The sequence below is a fragment of the Danio rerio genome, chromosome 10 (assembly GCF_052040795.2).
Source record: "Danio rerio strain M-AB ecotype USA chromosome 10, GRCz13ab, whole genome shotgun sequence".
NCBI lineage: Eukaryota > Metazoa > Chordata > Actinopteri > Cypriniformes > Danionidae > Danio > Danio rerio.
Genome location: NC_141030.1, coordinates 42,996,747 through 43,014,766, shown reverse-complemented (window position 1 = coordinate 43,014,766; position 18,020 = coordinate 42,996,747). Strand labels below are relative to the sequence as shown.

The 18,020-nt window shown below is 39.0% G+C and overlaps 2 protein-coding genes and 1 long non-coding RNA gene across 18 annotated transcripts in view; 1 reads left to right on the top strand and 2 right to left on the bottom strand.

The window, feature by feature from the left end:
* LOC100332851 (beta-galactosidase-1-like protein 2) overlaps positions 1–14,299 on the top strand; it is a 33,757-nt gene extending 19,458 nt beyond the window's left edge. For 2 of the 7 annotated variants that reach the window (XR_015501528.1, XR_015501530.1), the window contains exons 12-20: positions 429–532; positions 2,122–2,249; positions 2,333–2,479; positions 2,580–2,651; positions 7,094–7,172; positions 10,505–10,592; positions 10,672–10,783; positions 10,865–10,981; positions 13,732–14,299. Coding sequence is in view for 2 of the 7 variants with exons in the window: in XM_087271382.1 (XP_087127508.1) it covers positions 426–532; positions 2,333–2,479; positions 2,580–2,651; positions 7,094–7,172; positions 10,505–10,592; positions 10,672–10,783; positions 10,865–10,981; positions 13,732–13,815 (806 nt within the window). In the remaining 5 variants the exon portion in view is untranslated. Of the gene's footprint in view, positions 1–425; positions 533–2,121; positions 2,250–2,332; positions 2,480–2,579; positions 2,652–7,093; positions 7,173–10,504; positions 10,593–10,671; positions 10,784–10,864; positions 10,982–13,731 lie in introns of all 7 variants that reach the window. The other 5 variants (XR_015501529.1, XM_087271383.1, XR_015501527.1 and 2 more) reach the window with 4 other exon arrangements.
* Positions 1–18,020, bottom strand: part of b3gat1b (beta-1,3-glucuronyltransferase 1 (glucuronosyltransferase P) b) — a 44,155-nt gene that overhangs the window by 2,170 nt on the left and 23,965 nt on the right. For 2 of the 10 annotated variants that reach the window (XR_015501537.1, XR_015501542.1), the window contains 2 exons: positions 16,140–17,395; positions 13,693–14,728 (listed from right to left, as the gene is read on the bottom strand). Coding sequence is in view for 3 of the 10 variants with exons in the window: in XM_087271433.1 (XP_087127559.1) it covers positions 17,309–17,395 (87 nt within the window). In the remaining 7 variants the exon portion in view is untranslated. Of the gene's footprint in view, positions 1–2,819; positions 4,962–13,692; positions 17,396–18,020 lie in introns of those variants that run through there. The other 8 variants (XR_015501540.1, XR_015501543.1, XM_087271431.1 and 5 more) reach the window with 6 other exon arrangements.
* Positions 5,846–8,395, bottom strand: LOC141376449 (uncharacterized). The gene is made up of 3 exons (XR_015501679.1): positions 8,361–8,395; positions 7,498–8,256; positions 5,846–7,327 (listed from the first exon to the last, which is right to left on the bottom strand). It is a non-coding gene; the product is annotated as an uncharacterized LOC141376449 (long non-coding RNA).

Below are 18,020 nucleotides of genomic sequence, written 5' to 3'. Positions count from 1 at the left end.
ATGTTCTCCTCGTGTTGGTAAGGGTTTCCTCTGGGTGCTCCGGTTTCCCCCACAGTCCAAAGACATGCGCTATAGGTGAATTGGATTAACTAAACTGGCCGTAGTGTATGAGTGTGTGCGAGAGGGGCGTGTACACTGGAAGCTTCTGCCAAAACAAATTCCTTGTGTGTGTGAAGCACACTTCATAAAACTGATGCTGATTCTGAGAGTAAATGCGCGAGTGTATGGGGATTTCCCAGTATGGAAGGGCATTTGCTGCGTAAAACATATGCCGGAATAGTTGGTGGTTCATTCCACTGTGGCAACATCTGAAATAGAGGTGTCCCTGATAAATAAAGGGACTGAGTCGAAGGAAAATGAATGAATGAATAACCCTTTAATACTCTACATGCACTGAGCGTGTTGATTTCTGTGTTGCTCTTCAGAAGAAATCCTCCCTGAGATGCCTGGTCTGCGCTGGAAAGAACAATATGAGGCTGCTATATTATTCCAGCATCTTTCACTATGGGATGCTTTGCCATTCACACATGAGGTCTGATGTCTACTTTACCTTGTAATAGCACTAACTCTTAGAAATAAATGTAAAAATCCAACTTTTTTCTCCATCTCAAAAGCAATTCCATACAAATGTCAAACCTTGCCATGAAAAAAATAGTTTTCACCAAAATAGCGACATTTTTTGTGTTTGCTTGTATTTTAAAGTACTGTAAAATACTCTCAAAATGCCTCTGTCAGTGTTTTCAAACAATTATATTTGATTCACTAAAGTCACACAAGTGCCAATTTCACATCAGTCACATCCATAATGGAGAGACGTCACATTCATAACCAAGCTTTTCCCTCATAAATGCAAAATAAAATAGACTCAATCATGTTTGCTCTGTAGAGAGCTAACTCTTATCCTTTTGATTAGCATACTTTTGGTTTGAGCAGTTTAATTATTTATGTTGTAGACCAGAGGTGGGCAAACTCGGTCCTGGAGGGCCGGTGTCCTGCACAGTTTAGTTCCAACTCTAATCAAACACACCTGCTCATAGATTTCTAGTGATCTTGAAGACACTGATTAGCATGTTCAGATGTGTTTGATTAGTGTTGGAGCTAAACTGAGCAGGACACCGGCCCTCCAGGACCGAGTTTGCCCACCCCTGTTGTAGACTGTAAACTCGCATACTTTTTTTTTGGTCACATCCCGTTTATTTCCCTCATTTAACATCTAAAATATGTTTACAGATTGATAATTTTCTGATCCCATAACTCCAATAACTGTTTATATTTTCCATTTTGGAAAATATAAACAGATGTTTTAAAAAATTGTTCACATACACTCACCGGCCACTTTATTAGGTACACCTTACTAGTACCAGGTTGGGCCCCCTTTTTACCTTCAGAACTGCCTTAATCCTTTGTGGCATAGATTCAACAAGGTACTTGAAATATTCCTTAGAGATTTTGCTCCATATTGACATGATAGCACCACACAATTGCTGCAGATTAGTCGGCTTGCATGACGAGAGTCTCCCGTTCCACCACATCCCAAAGGTGCTCTATTGGATTGTGATCTGGTGACTGTGGAGGCCATTTGAGTACGGTGAACTCATTGTCATGTTCAAGAAATCAGTCTGAGATAATTAGCACATTATCCTGCTGAAAGTAGCCATCAGAAGATGCGTACACTGTGGTCATAAAGGAATGGACATGGTCAGCAATTTTGGTGCACCTGTGCAAATTGTAGTCTCGGTTTCCTGTTCTTAGCTGTCAGCAGAGGCACCTGGTGTAGTCTTCTGCTGCTGTAGCCCATCTGCCACAAGGTTGGACGTGTTGTACATTAAGAGATGCTTTTCTGCATATCTCGGTTGTAACGAGTGCTTATTTGGGTTACTGTTGCCTTTCTATCTGCTGGAACCAGTCTGGCCATTCTCCTCTGAACTCTGGCGCCCACAAAACTGCTGCTCACTGGATATTTTCTCTTTTTTTTCGGACCATTCTCTGTAAATCTTAGAGATGGTTGTGTGAAAATCCCAGTGGATTAGCAGATTCTGAAATACTAAGACCAACCTGTCTGGCAACCATGCCACATTCAAAGTCACTTAAATCCCCTTTCTTCCTCATTCTAATGCTCAGTTTGAACTGCAGCAGATCGTCTTGACCTTGTCTACAACCCTAAATGCATTGAGTTGCTGCCATGTGATTGGCTGATTAGAAACTTGCGTTAATGAGCAGTTGGACAGGTGTACCTAATAAAGTGGCCGGTGAGTGCATACTTTTTCTTTAAATTTATGTTTTGAGATTTTCTTGCAAACGTCACATCCATAACGGTGGGATTCCTCTCAAGCCTTTTAGAGCTCAGTTCCCTGTTAATATGGAGAGTCTGCCGGTCAACAACGGAAACGGTCAGGCGTACGGATACACGCTTTATGAGACCAGCATCACCCGAGGAGGCTCTTTAAAATCAGGAGGAAACGTCCAAGACAGAGCTCTGGTTAGTGTTTCTGCTGATTAAAAAAAATCAAGCTGTGCTGTTTTACATGAATCTGCATCTGCTCTAATTCCATCTTAAACAGGATTTGTTTCATCACTAGGTGTTTGTGAACCAAAGTTTCATCGGCAGTTTTCACCACAGGAATTTGGAATTAGCTGTACCTGATGGAAAGGTTTGATTTCAGTTTGTTTTTTATCTTTATGCAGGGCTCGAAATTAACTTTTTTACTTGGTAGCACCGGTGCTCCCAACTTCAAATATTTCGGAGCACCAAAAAAATTTTAGGAGCACCAGAAAAAATTTAGGAGCACCCACCAAAAAAGAATGAGCACCGCTGCAAATTGTTTTTTAAGGGATTTATTGTATTTTAAAACAACATTAATAGGACTGACAAAAAACAGAAACAACCATCTAACTAATGCTGCGAAGACATTGATATTTGTGTGCAATAATTCCAAAATGAATGTCTAATAATTAGAATAAAAATGACAATAATAGTAACAATGAATTCCATTTCTCATTATGATACTGCCTTGAATGTGCATGAATGTATGTTATCTGCTATAAAAAGTCTGTTACTTTATGAAAAATAATTGTATAGTTTGCATCAAACAAAAATGAAGCATTGCAGTAAGAAATATTTATTTTGTGCTGCTGTTTTTATATGCACGTCAATTTAATAACTAATATTTCTGCTACAAAACAAACAAAAGATTATAATAAATCATTCAATTCAATGATGAAAGCTGCAAAGCAGTCATCAGTAAATAAATATAAAAATAACATACACCTCAAAAAAGAATAGACAAAAGAAAGTAAGTAAAGTCTCACTTCTATCACTCTTTAAAAGTTTTGGTTTCAGTTTTTGTCAATTTAAAGGTTCAGTCTGAGATGATCTTCATTTTTCTGTGTTAGTGGAAAAGCAGGCGAGTCAGCCGACCCAATTTATGAGCAGGCAGAGCAGGATTCTTGCGCTAACCATCGGCGCAATACCGGTCTTTGTTATGAGCCGCAGTTTCAGAGTAAACTTAGTAAAGGCGAGCTTCTTTGGCGATGATATGTACAGTATTAGATTTGACTTTTAGTGGACATTTGCACTGAACACGCAGTGAATGCAACGCATGGATATTCGGGCGCCTTCTCCAAGAAGCGCATACTCGATTGATCTCAGCTGGTGGATCATTATTCACCATGTGACGTGTCATGATCACTTTTATCTGCGCCTCAACTTTAGGTGGGGTTTGCAAACCTGTGCGCTTTAAGTTTTTACTCTTCAGCCGTTTGCATTTCCCATGTTCATAAAAGCTCCTTCCCTGTCATCTGACAGCGGAATACCTTGAGTGAATAACAGCTAATATGAACCAATATAGAGGCAGGGAAGAGCGATTCAGCACGTTTTTACAAAAAATCAAAACAGGTCGCGCTACAACCATTATCTGCAGTCGCACTAATGCGCCCATATATATTATGAGGTCGCATAGATTAATTTTCGGGCGCATATGCGACGAAAATGGTCGCAATTTCGAGCCCTGTTATGTCTTACTTTGATTCTGAAGTTGCCCTTTTAAAAATGAATTTGGATCTTGAGCAGTGATGATGGTAAAAATTCAGCTTTGCCTCACAGGAATAAATTGCATTTTAATATACAGTCAACAGGGCTTTACAATAACACCCGCCAAATGCGGGTAGATTTCAGCTCTGGTGGGTTAGACCAGTGGTTCTCAAAGTGGGGGTCGGGACACCGCGAGGGGTCGCAGGGCAATGAAGGGGGGTCGCCTGGTGATTTCCAAAAATCTATTTATTTTTATTAAACCGAATTAACATATTTTATCCATAACTATACTAAAATAAAAATAGTCGTTTATAGTTACTATATAGTTACTATAGTAGCTTTTAGTTACTAGTTCTATTGGATTGCGACCCCTGGGGTAATTGCATTATATTAAAGGCAGTAATAGCGTCAGATGCATTTTAATTTTATAACATCAGGTTATACTTTCTGGCACATTTAAAGCACTGACACAAATTTAATTGGTGTGTCTGCGTCATTGCATGCAAGGATTCTGTATTTATAACCACCTCAGAGGATATTGGGGGTCGCGATCACTGGCATTGTTATTTTGGGAGTCGCGGGCTGAAAAGTTTGGGAACCCCTGGGTTAGACAAACACATACACCAGCCACTTTGGCTTGTTGGAAATCATTTTTAAATTGTAGTTTTTCTAAAAGCAAGGTTCGACAATAAGCACGGCCCAATATTCGTGCAAATGTGATCTTAGAATCGAGAAGCAACACGACTGACAAAAATAACTGTCTTCGCGCAAGCAAAATGGTGAATACAGAATGAGAGCATGATCACTCGCGCTAACAGCTGATGTGATGCGCGCGACTGTTAAAAAGCGTGCGCGCGCTCCCGTTTACTTGCGCAAATTAACCATGCCTATAGGAAGTGCAACTGGTGCGATTGATTCCCTTTGAAATAAGCTGCGTCCCAAATCGCATACTTATGCACTATTCTACGCCATTTTGTAGTACAAATAGTGTAAGTAGTGCGTTCACACTGAAAACTCTAAAAATAATAAGTGCACTTTAATTACCCGGATGATGCACTCATTCAGCCGCTAAATGAAGTGTGTTATGACGGACACTTCACGCACTCAACGACCGCAGGTTTGCTCACGTAGCAGAAGGGGCGGAGCTGTCAGACGCACATGTTGAATAACTTTATTTATTTTGGATGGTGAAAGCAAAATTCTCCTACGAGAGTGATTTTAGCGCCATTCGATGGTGAATGCGGCAATACCCACGGCAGGTATTATCTGATAATTCGGTCGTTTATTTCACTGATTTGGCAACCGTCAAACGTCATCAGGGAAACGGTTTGAATTTCCACTTAGTAAAAAAACATTAGTGTGCCATTTGGGACGACACTACATACATATACTATCCTGTTGAGTGTGTAAGTGCATAAGTACATAGTGCATGAGTGCATAGTGTATAGTGTGCCATTTGGGACGCAGCTGTAGACTGGACACAGAGCGATGATCGTGCACCCACAGTCCTGCTGCTTTCAAGAGCTCAAGATTTAAAAAAAATACACATATTCTTTTGTAAGCAGCAGCGGTCACTGCTTTCCTTTGAATTATTCTTTGAAGAGATAACCGTGTGCACGATATGTTTTGCTTACTGTTTTTTTTTTGTTAATATGGTTTAATTATCATTTTTACAATAACATTGCTTTAATGGGAGATTACTGCCGTTTATGTGTAGTTAACTGCTGATCTGGGACTTTTACTCTGGACACATTACTGTGCATATTTTAGATACATGACAGTAATTTTTATTTTTTTAAATGTAATGTTTTTTTTGTACGTTTTGTTGAATTAAAAAGTGCACACATAGAGCTATATATTCCTTGTTTTTACACATTAAAAATTGCGGCTAAGAAATACTTATTTGGGGCGAAGCAGTGGCGCAGGTAGTGCTGTCGCCTCACAGCAAGAAGGTCGCTGGATGCCAATGTGGAGTTTGCCTGTTCTCCCTGCATTCGCGTGGGTTTCCTCCAGGTGCTCTGGTTTCCCCCACAGTCCAAAGACATGCGGTACAGGTGAATTGGGTAGGCTAAATTGTCCGTAGTGTATGAGTGTGTGTGTGTGAATGTGTGTGTGGATGTTTCCCAGAGATGGGTTGCTGCTGGAAGGGCATCCGCTGCATAAAAACTTGCTGGATAAGTTGGCGGTTCATTCCACTGTGGTGACCCCGGATTAATAGGGGGAATGAGCCGACAAGAAAATGAATGAATTAATGAATGAATGAAATACTTATTTGGTGTAATCAGAGCTAAATCTGGTAAATCCTTAATTTTAAGCCCTGAAAAGTCGTGACATAAAAACTGATAGCATTGTGACACAACCCATTTGCTCATGCACACTGAGCAAGCTAATACACAATACACACAAGAAGTTAAATGAATGAGAAGGCATGTGGACGTAACACACCATCTAAATCAAGTCATTTTAGCATGTCAAAGTCAAATTAATGCAAAATATATTTTCCCAACAAGAAAATTGTGGCTAGTGAAAATGGCGAGCGGATAGTAATGTTGGAAATCTACTAGCCACAGTGGCTGGTGATCAAATAAATTAATGTCAAGCCCTGACAGTCAATATAGCTTTAATGGGCTAATAATATTGACCTTGTTTTTTTAATTAAACTGCTTTTATTGTAGCTGAAATAAAACAAATAAGACTTTCTGCAGAAGAAAAAATATTATAGGAAATACTGTGAAAAAGTCCTTGCTCTGTTAAACATCATTAGGGAAATATAAAAAAAATAAATAAAACTAAATTCACAGCAGGGCTAATAATTCTGACTTCAACTGTAAAGAAATGCTTGTACATCTTTTTGGGAGAAGCCTGTGTCATTTCCAGACCAAAAATAAAACTTGCTAGTTGAATAAAAGTAACTTTAAATCCGAATTTGCCTTTGGTATAATTCATTTTGGGCTTGACTGTAAATTCAAATAGAAAATTGTTATTATTGTTATTAAAATACAATTTCACAAAATGACTGCATTTTTGATTCTATAAATGACCTGACGTTTGTTTTTTCTTTAGGGGAAACGCACTCTGAGTCTTCTGGTGGAGAACTGTGGCCGTGTGCATTCTGGTAAAGAAATGGATAACCAGCGCAAAGGTACAGTGCAATAAGTTTCTGATCAGAAATGCTTTGAGCGTTAAGCTGTGTTTTCATCCATCCAAGTAGGCGCCTGTATAAACAGAGCCTAAAACAATTTAGGCTATTCAAATATGCTTTTGATTAGATTAAATCAGGGGTCACCGATCTCTGTCCTGGAGGGCCCGGTGTCCCTGGAGTGTTTAGCTCCAACTTGCCTCAACACACCTGCCTGGATGATTCAACTATACCTTGTAAGACCTTGATTAGCCTGTTCAGGTGTGTTTGATTAGGGTTGGAGCTAAAATCTGCTGGACACCGGCCCTGCAGGAACAAGTTTGGTGACCCCTGGATTAGGTTCTCAATGAAATCAGATACAACTGTTTACGTCTGGTTAAGCAGTGCGCTTTTTTCTGATTTGATCGTGAAAAGGGCGGGTCTAAATGCTCTCTGAAACACATTCGAGATATAAATTCATTATTAGATATAATGGATATATACAAGGCTCAACAATAAGCACTGCCTGATGGCCCGAGGCCAGTGTGAGAGATGCTTGGGACAGTAGACGGGCTCATTACTGGACCGATTGGGTCAGCTGCCTTGCCAGTAAAGTTGAATTTGCCTGCGACTACTTGTCAATTAGTGCATTGTAAGCGTGTGCTTGTAAGGCTTTAAATGCTGCCCTCTCTGTAATGTTGTAAATATTGTATTGCTTTTCGGTTCCTCTTATCTGATTTGATGTTTTTAACATGCTTTTATTTTCTGTAACCTGATAACAATCAGTACAGTGAAGAGATGGCGACATGGTGGCAACATCTAATTATGAGGCTAAAAGAAAATGTCTGGTTCTAACGTCTTGGAAGCAAAAATTTACATGAGAATAACACAACGAAAAAAAAAATGAAGTGATGTTTTGCACAATTTGCTGGCAGATTGACAAGTCAGCCACCTTTTGTTAATAAAATACAATACAACTGCAATAAAGTACCTTCATATTTTCCATACTGCTCTTGTTGTTTACACAACACTGATTTTTGATAATTATACATTTATTAACATTTTTTAAATATTGAAATTCTAGATTCATAATTCATTCATTTATTTTCTTGTCGGCTTAGTCCCTTTATTAATCCGGGGTCGCCACAGCGGAATGAACCGCCAACTTATCCAGCAAGTTTTTTACGCAGGGGATGTCCTTCCAGCCGCAACCCATCTCTGGGAAATGATTCATAATGTTATTGACAAATAATACTATTTGATTTGATTACTAATTGATTTATTCCCCAATTTCTGTTTAACGGAATGATTTTTTTTCAACAAATTTCTAATCATAATAGTTTTAATAACTAATTTCTAATAACTGATTTATTTTATCTTTGCCATGATGACAGTAAATAATATTTGACTAGATATTTTTCAAGACACTTCTATACAGCTTAAAGTGACATTTAAAGACTTAACTAGGTTAATTGGGCTAACTAGGCAGGTTAGTGTAATTAGGCAAGTTATTGTATAACGATGGGTTGTCCTGTACACTATGGAGAAAAAATATAGCTTAAAGGGGCTAATAATTTTGCCCCTAAAATGCTGTTTAAAAAATTTACAACGGATTTTATTCTTGCTGAAATAAAACAAATAAGACTTTCTCCAGAAGATAAAATATTATCAGACATACTGTGAAAATGTCCTTGCTCTATTAAACATCATTTTGGAAATATTTAAAAAGGAAGAAAATAATTCAAAGGGGGCTAATTATTCTGACTTCAACTATATATATATATATATATATATATATATATATATGTATATATATATATATATATATATATATATATATATATATATATATATATATACATATATATATATATATATATATATATATATATATATATATATATATATATATATATATATATATAAACAACAAAAACATGTGAATCATTCAGTACACACAGGTACTGAACTGTCAAAAGAAAACTGATTCTGTTTTTTATCATAAACCATCCTATTACTAATATCACTAGGCATTAATCAACAAGCCTGTCTTGTGCACTTGTAATCAGTGTTTATTCCAAGACGAAAATAAATAAAACAAATGTTTTTTTCCCTTTAGAAAATGGACCGCTCCATTTGACTAGTAACGTGACTAAAATAATTTTAAATGCGTGACAAAACTCTGACAAAAGGAGACCAGACTAAAATATACACTCACCAGCCACTTTATTAGGTATACCTGTCCAACTGCTCGTTAACGCAAATTTCCAATCAGCCAATCGCATGGCAGCAATTCACAGGAAACTGAGGCTACAATTGGCAAAGGCTCACTAAAATTGGACAGTAGAAGATTGGAAAAGCGTTGCCTGGTCTGATGAGTCTCGATTTCTGCTGCAACATTCGGATGGTAGGGTCAGAATTTGGCGTCAACAACATGAAAGCATGCATCCATCCGGCCTTATGTCAACGGTTCAGGCTGGTGGTGTTTTAAGGATGCAGAGGATATTTTCTTGGCACACTTTGGGCCCATTAGTACCAATTAAGCATCGTGTCAGCACCACAGCCTACCCGAGTAATGTTGCTGACCATGTCCATCCCTTTATGACCACAGTGTACCCATCTTCTGATTGCTACTTCCAGCAGAAAAACGCTCCATGTCATAAAGCACGAATCATCTCAGACTGGTTTCCTGAACATGACAATGAGTTCACTGTACTCAAATGGCCTCCACAGTCACCAGAGCTCAATCCAATAGAGCACCTTCGGGATGTGGTGAAACAAGAGATTCGCATCATGGATGTGCAGCCGACAAATCTGCTGCAACTTCGTGATGCTATCATGTCAATATGGAGCAAAATCTCTGAGTACCTAGTGAAATCTATGACACGATGGATTAAGGCAGTTGTGAAGGCAAACGAGTGTCCAACCTGGTACTAGTAAGGTGTACCTAATAAAGTGGCCGATTATATACTAAAATACAAAAAAAAAACAAACGAAATGCTAACCAGCATACATTTTTGTTACAATCCGCTGAATTGAGATGTTCATTCAAAGAACGAGTAGATCGGAGCACATTTAGTCACGTATCTAAACACATAAATATCAGGTGGAAACAACCTCTATATCAGTGTTTCTCAACCAGATACCTGGAGGACCACCGACACTGCATGTTTTGGATGTCTCCTTTGTCTGTCACACCCATTACAGGTCTTCAGTCTCAGCTAATGAGCTGAGTTTCTGAATCAGCTGTGTTTGGTTAAGGAGATAAGGAAAGTGTGCAGAGCTGGTGGTCCTCCAGGAACGTGGCTGAGAAACACTGCTCTATATAAGCATAATCATTTTACACCTGTTTTCAGGAATTGTTGGGGACATTTTATTAAACCGCACGCCACTTAGAGACTTCACCATATATAGTCTGGATATGACCCCTGCCTTTATTAACAGGTGAGTTAAAAAAAAAATCTCTCATGATGTGAAAGACCATTAAAAAAGCACAAGACTCAAAAATCAGCTTTTATTCCAGCTTGTACAGGGCGAACTGGAAGACTGTCCCTAGCAAACCGAGCTTCCCAGGCTTTTTCCAGGGCAGGTTATTTGTGAATGGATATCCCAGCGACACTTTCATGAAGCTTCCGGTGAGTCTAATGAATCTAAACAAGAGTCGAACACTTGAATTTGGTATGGTTTAATGTGTTCAGTATTATGTCGTCACACAGGGTTGGAGTAAAGGTGTAGTGTTTGTTAATGGGCAAAACATTGGCAGATATTGGGACGCTGGACCACAGCAAGCTCTGTTTCTACCAGGACCCTTCCTCAACAGTGGAATGAACCAAGTCAGTTTGTATAAATTAGCATTTTTGGCTCCTAAAAGCTATGTGTTTGAAGAAAAGATTCTGATTGGCTAATGAACATTCTAATGTCGGGTTTAAGCTGCGGTCACACTAGAGCTTGTGTGTGCGACATTCTGTCGTGCGGTGCTGCGAAAAGGGGTGGGATTAAACAAGATGATCAGACATTATAAAAAGCAAGCGATTTGCTCCATGTTTTAAATTTCTGTAGAGAGAGGTCATGTTTGGATCCTCGATTGGTCTCACGCAGTCATGTGATGCGATTTCGCAGGTCAGAGTTCACTAAGCTTGAACTTTGCACCGCAGCAACCTGCGAAACTTGACGCATGACCTTGCGTTTCTGGTCCGATGCATTCGCGTGTTATGAATGGAAGTCTATGGGGAGAAAAGCCCAGTGTGACCGCAGCTTTACACTAAACACAAAGGGAAAATGCAGATGGTAATGTTGAATGCTTGATTCTAATTGGCTAAGGAACATTCTAATGCCGGGTTTACACCCAACGCAAAGGGAAAATGCAGATCGTAAAGTTGAGTGCTTGATTCTGATTGGCTAATGAACATTCTAATGCTGGGTTTACACTAAACACAAAGGGAAAATCCAGATGGTAATGTTGAATGCTTGATTCTGATTGGCTAATGAACATTCAAATGTCGGGTTTACACTAAACATGAAGGGAAAATGCAGATCGTAATGTTGAATGCTTGATGCTGATTGGCTAATGAACATTTTAATGCTGGGTTTACACTAAACATGAAGGGAAAATGCAGATCGTAATGTTGAATGCTTGATTCTGATTGGCTAATGAACATTCTAATGTTGGGTTTACACTAAACACGAAGGGAAAATGCAGATCGTAATGTTGAATGCTTGATTCTGATTGGCTAATGAACATTCTAATGTTGGGTTTACACTAAACGCGAAGGGAAAATGCAGATCGTAATGTTGAATGCTTGATTCTGATTGGCTAATGAACATTCTAATGTTGGGTTTACACTAAACGCGAAGGGAAAATGCAGATCGTAATGTTGAATGCTTGATTCTGATTGGCTAATGAACATTCTAATGTCGGGTTTACACTAAACGCGAAGGGAAAATGCAGATGGTAATGTTGAATGCTTGATTCTGATTGGCTAATGAACATTCAAATGTCGGGTTTACACTAAACATGAAGGGAAAATGCAGATCGTAATGTTGAATGCTTGATGCTGATTGGCTAATGAACATTTTAATGCTGGGTTTACACTAAACACGAAGGGAAAATGCAGATCGTAATGTTGAATGCTTGATTCTGATTGGCTAATGAACATTCTAATGCTGGGTTTACACCAAACGCGAAGGGAAAATGCAGATCGTAATGTCGAATGCTTGATTCTGATTGGCTAATGAACATTCTAATGCTGGGTTTACACCAAACGCGAAGGGAAAATGCAGATCGTAATGTCGAATGCTTGATTCTGATTGGCTAATGAACATTCTAATGCTGGGTTTACACCAAACGCAAAGGGAAAATCCAGATGGTAATGTTGAATGCTTGATTCTGATTGGCTAATGAACATTCTAATGTCGGGTTTACACTAAACGCGAAGGGAAAATGCAGATCGTAATGTTGAATGCTTGATTCTGATTGGCTAATGAACATTCTAATGCTGGGTTTACACTAAACGCGAAGGGAAAATGCAGATCGTAATGTCGAATGCTTGATTCTGATTGGCTTACGAACATTCTAATGCTGGGCTTACATCAAACGCGAACGGAAAATGTGGATCGTAATGTTGAATGCTTGACTCTGATTGGCTAATGAACATTCTAATGCCGGGTTTACACCAAACGCGAAGGGAAAATGCAGATCGTAATGTCGAATGCTTGATTCTGATTGGCTTACGAACATTCTAATGCTGGGCTTACATCAAACGCGAAGGGAAAATGCAGATCGTAATGTTGAATGCTTGATGCTGAATGCTTGAAAATGAGGAAATCACAGATATGTCGGGATTCGGGAGTGCTATATTGTTAGCCCTCCCGCTGCCGTTTAATTTACACCAGAGTTACCGACAGCTAAAATTTATTCCTGCGCCGCAAGAAATCTGGTTGGGTCTCAAGGCTCCCATGGTACAGCCGTGGGAATGCAGACCTCTAGTGAGTGCATTGACATATGATGCAGCAGGGCTCCCGGCATCCCGAGTTCGAATCCCGGCTCATGGACCTTTTCTGATCCTACCCCCCTCTCTTTCCTACATCACTTCCTGTCAAATAGGGGCAAAACTACCAAAAATAAATCTTAAAAAGAATTATTAGAAATAATACAGGCCAATAACCAGGGGGGATTTGAGTAGTTTAACAGACCTCCCCCCACTCGCAAAGATCTAGAATTTGTCCCATACATGAGCTACATACATTTGTCCTATTTTGACAGCTATTTCATAATAAATTGTAAAAATAATCAATCGCAGAAGGCTTTAAGACTAATCCGAATCCTTTCGTAAATTTTGCTAATCATTTTTGACTGGCCTTTAGCTTACCCAATTCACCGCATGTCTTTGGACTTGTGGGGGAAACCGGAGCACCCGGAGAAAACCCATGCGAACGCAGGGAGAACATGCAAACTCCACATTATTTCTTCAATCAGAGCTGAATCTGTGTGACGTTATTTGGAATGTTGAACAGAATATTTGGACCATTAACAAATGCAGGCAGATTCGGGAGGATCTGATGTTGTTTTATTGCTCTTCAATAGGTGATTGTGTTCGAAGAAGCAGAAGCGGATTTAAAAACACAATTCGAAGATTCTCCTGATCTGGGAATGACGGTTGACATTTAATGAACACATTTTATGCAAATCATCTTATGCAGGCACAGGACTGTACACTCGCAGGCATAAACTCTATTAAAGTGGCCATAAAAGAAACACAACAATAAAATAAATGGCACAGATAAATTGTTAAAGCAGTCATAGCAAACTTGTATTAATAACATGGCTTCACATTCCATGCCTTTTTAAACACATTTTTAAAACATTTTTATGACAAAGTGCAGTCTAGCAGTTGACCGTGTGTGTAGTTTTGCATTCAAATGCTCGTTTTAACAGTAGTGAGTGTGTTTGCGTTTGTTAGCATTGTATTGTTTTGATTGTCGCTCATACTGTTTCTTGCTGGAAGTAGTGGTGGAGGTACATTTTGATGTATTTTTATATGAACACTTTGACAGCTGCGCTGGCTATTTATATTAATATTAGAGTGTCTACTGTAGAGACCAGCCTTATCATTTTGTTTTGCCTTCTGAGAATAAAAAAATGTTTAAATTGATTTATGTCAAATGACTGTATTTATGGTGTGAAGTTTGTGCAAATTAAACGTGTCGCTTGTTTGTGCTACAGTCATTTTGCCTAAAGATTTCATCTGCCAAACAAAACATCACACTGATGGGCAGTAACTGAGCAAGTTGCATATTTATGAATCACTAGTTCAAATGATTAGTTTAGAGTCAGTCCTCAGTTTACGAATCACAAGTAGTTCAGAGTGAGTCTTCGGTTCATGAATCACTAGTTCCAATGATTAGGTCAAAGTGAAGCTGCGTCCCAAATCGCATACTTATGCACTATTCTTCGCCATTTTGTAGTATAAATAGTGTAAGTAGTGTGTTCACACTGAAAACTCTAAAAACATTAAGTGCACTTTAATTACCCGGATGATGCACTCATTCAGCCGGTTAAATGAAGTGTGGAATGATGGACACTTCACGCACTCAACGACCGCAGGTTTGCTTACGTAGCGGAAGGGGCGGAGCTATCGGACGCACATGTTGGATAACTTTATTTATTTTGGATGGTAAAAGCAAAGTTCTACTATGAGAGTGATTATAGCGCCTCCCGATGGTTAATGCGGCAATACTCACGGCAGGTATTACTTGATAATTCGGTTGTTTATTTCACTGATTTGGCAACCGTCAAACGTCATCAGGGAAACGGTTTGAATTTCCGCTTAGTAAAAAAACATTAGTGTGCCATTTGGGACAACACTACATACATATACTATCCTGTTGAGTGTGTAAGTGCATAAGTACATAGTGCATGAGTGCATAGTGTATAGTGTGCCATTTGGGACGCAGCTTGAGTCTCCAGTTTACGAATCACTGGTTAAAATGATTCAGAGTGAGTCTCCATTTCACAAATCACTAGTTCAAATGATTCATTCAGAGTGAGTCCCCGGTTTATGAATCACTAGTTCAAATGATTCATTCAGAGTGAGTCTCCAGTTCATAAATCACTAGTTCAAATGATTCGTTCAGAGTGAGTCTCTGGTTCACGAATCACTAGTTCAAATGATTCGTTCAGAGTGAGTCTCTGGTTCACGATTCATTAGTTCAGAGTAAGTCTCCGGTTCACGAATCACTTGAAGTTCAGAGTAAGTCTCCGGTTCATGAATCACTAGTTCAGAGTAAGTCTCTGGTTCACGAATCACTTGTAGTTCAGAGTAAGTCTCTGGTTCATGAATCACTAGTTCAAATGATTAGTTCAGAGTGTGTCTCAGGTACACGAATCACTAGTAGTTCAGAGTGAGTCTCCGGTTCACGAATCACTAGTAGTTCAGAGTAAGTCTCTGGTTCATGAATCACTAGTTCAGAGTGAGACTTTGGTTCACGAATCACTAGTTCAGAATTAGTCTCGGGTTCACAAATCACTAGTTCAGAGCGAGTCTTGAGTTTACGAATTACTAGTTCAGAGTGAGTCTCCAGTTCACAAATTACTAGTAGTTCAGAGTAAACCTGTGTCCCAAATGGCACACTATGCACTCATGCACTATGTACTTATGCACTTACACACTCAACAGGATAGTACATGTATGTAGTGTCGTCCCAAATGGCACACTAATGTTTTTTTACTAAGCGGAAATTCAAACCGTTTCCCTGATGATGTTTGACGGTTGCCAAATCAGTGAAATAAACGACCGAATTATCAAATAATACCTGCCGCGAGTATTGCCGCACTCACCATCGGGAGGCGCTAAAATCACTCTCGTAGGAGAATTTTGCTTTCACAATCCAAAATAAATAAAGTTATTCAACATGTGCGTCTGATAGCTCCGCCCCTTCTGCTACGTGAGCAAACCTGCGGTCGTTGAGTGCGTGAAGTGTCCATCATTACACTCTTCATTTTAGCGGCTGAATAAGTGCATCATCCGGGTAATTAAAGTGCACTTATTATTTTTAGAGTTTTCAGTGTGAACGCACTACTTACACTATTTGTACCACAAAATGGCGTAGAATAGTGCATAAGTATGTGATTTGGGACGCAGCTTAAGTCTCTGGTTCATGAATCACTAGTTCAAATGATTAGCTCAGAGTGAGTCTCCAGTTCATGAATCACTAGTTCAAATGATTAGCTCAGAGTGAGTCTCCAGTTCATGAATCACTAGTTCAAATGATTAGCTCAGAGTGAGTCTCCAGTTCATGAATCACTAGTTCAAATGATTAGCTCAGAGTGAGTCTTTGGTCTCCGAAATCTACCAATGGCCCACGCATCCTCCTGTTTCTGTAGAAATAAATAGATATTAAAACTAACATGTTTGCATAGCGTTCTTCCAATACTGTTACCCTAATTTGCTCAGTAGCAATCTGTTTTAATATTGTCTGTTTAGATTTGCCAGCACACATTTACACACATTTTATTTTGAATATTTGTTTTGCTATATGATATATTTTTACTTGTTTGCGCACTTGAATTTTCAACAGTAGCTGTCAGTTTTACAAAACAAATAAACATTCATCAATCAGTACTATTTTAAATAGTAGATTAAAAAAATTAACAGACCTACCTAATACTTTGACTGGAGTAAAACAGTTTATTAATGTGTCCTTGTGTACTACTTTGTATATCCATAACCGCTGAACTCTCAGAGAAACATGTGCTTAGCTAAAATTGTCAAACTGAAATGTCAAACTGGTCTGAGATCATCCGAGTGGACAGAATTATATTGTGAAGCTAACAAAAACAGAGCTGATGCCAATCTGACTGCCAAATATCAGTAGACTAACTGTGTCTTCTGGCAGTTAGTGCTGACTCAGACCAGACTGTGATTCAATGCAGAGGTCGAGTAGTTATTTCCCTCCATGAGAATGACTGTTCTCCATTGCATTTTTCTGGGATAAATGAAGATGTTATAAAGATACAAGGCTTTTGACTGCAGGAATTGTACTTCGTAAGGAGTTGTTCTCAATGTTTCCAGCCGGACACTTTAAATTCAGTGCAATAAATAATCAGGATTTGTCATGATACTCTGTATTATTCTGCTTAAAAACAACATAGAAACAGTTCATCATACTTCCACCCTGCCATCTGTGAATCCTTTTTTTCCTTCATTCACTAGCAAGGGTCTTTCTGTTCGAGTGTGCCAAACCAGAACCTGAAAATAAAGACGAAATGAGTTCAAATGATCTGGTCAAAGCAAGTTAAGAGTTCACGAATCACTAGTTCAAATGATTTGCTCAGAGTGAGTCTCTGGTTGATGAATCGCTAGTTCAAATGATTCGTTTAGAGTAAGTCTTCAGTTCATGAATCATTAGTTCAAATGATTAGTTTAGAGCAGGGGTGTCAAACTCAATTCCTGGAGGGCCGAAGCCCTGCACAGTCTAGTTCCAACCCTGCTCCAACACACTTACCTGTAGGTTTCAAACAAGCCTGAAGGACTCAATTAGTCTGATCAGGTGTGTTTAATTAGGGTTGGAACTAAACTGTGCAGAGCTGCGGCCCTTTTGGAACTGAGTTTGACACCTGTGGTTTAGAGTGAGTCTCAGGTTCATGAATCACTAGTTTAAATGATTCATTCAGAGTAAGTCTCCAGTTCACGAATCACTAGTTCAAATGATTAGTTCAGAGTGAGTCTCTGGTTCACGAATCACTAGTTTAAATGATTAATTCAGAGTGAGTCTCCAGTTCATGAATCACTAGTTCAAATGATTAGTCAGAGTAAGTCTCTGGTTCATGAATCACTACTTTAAATGATTCGTTTGGGGTGAGTCTCTCATTCA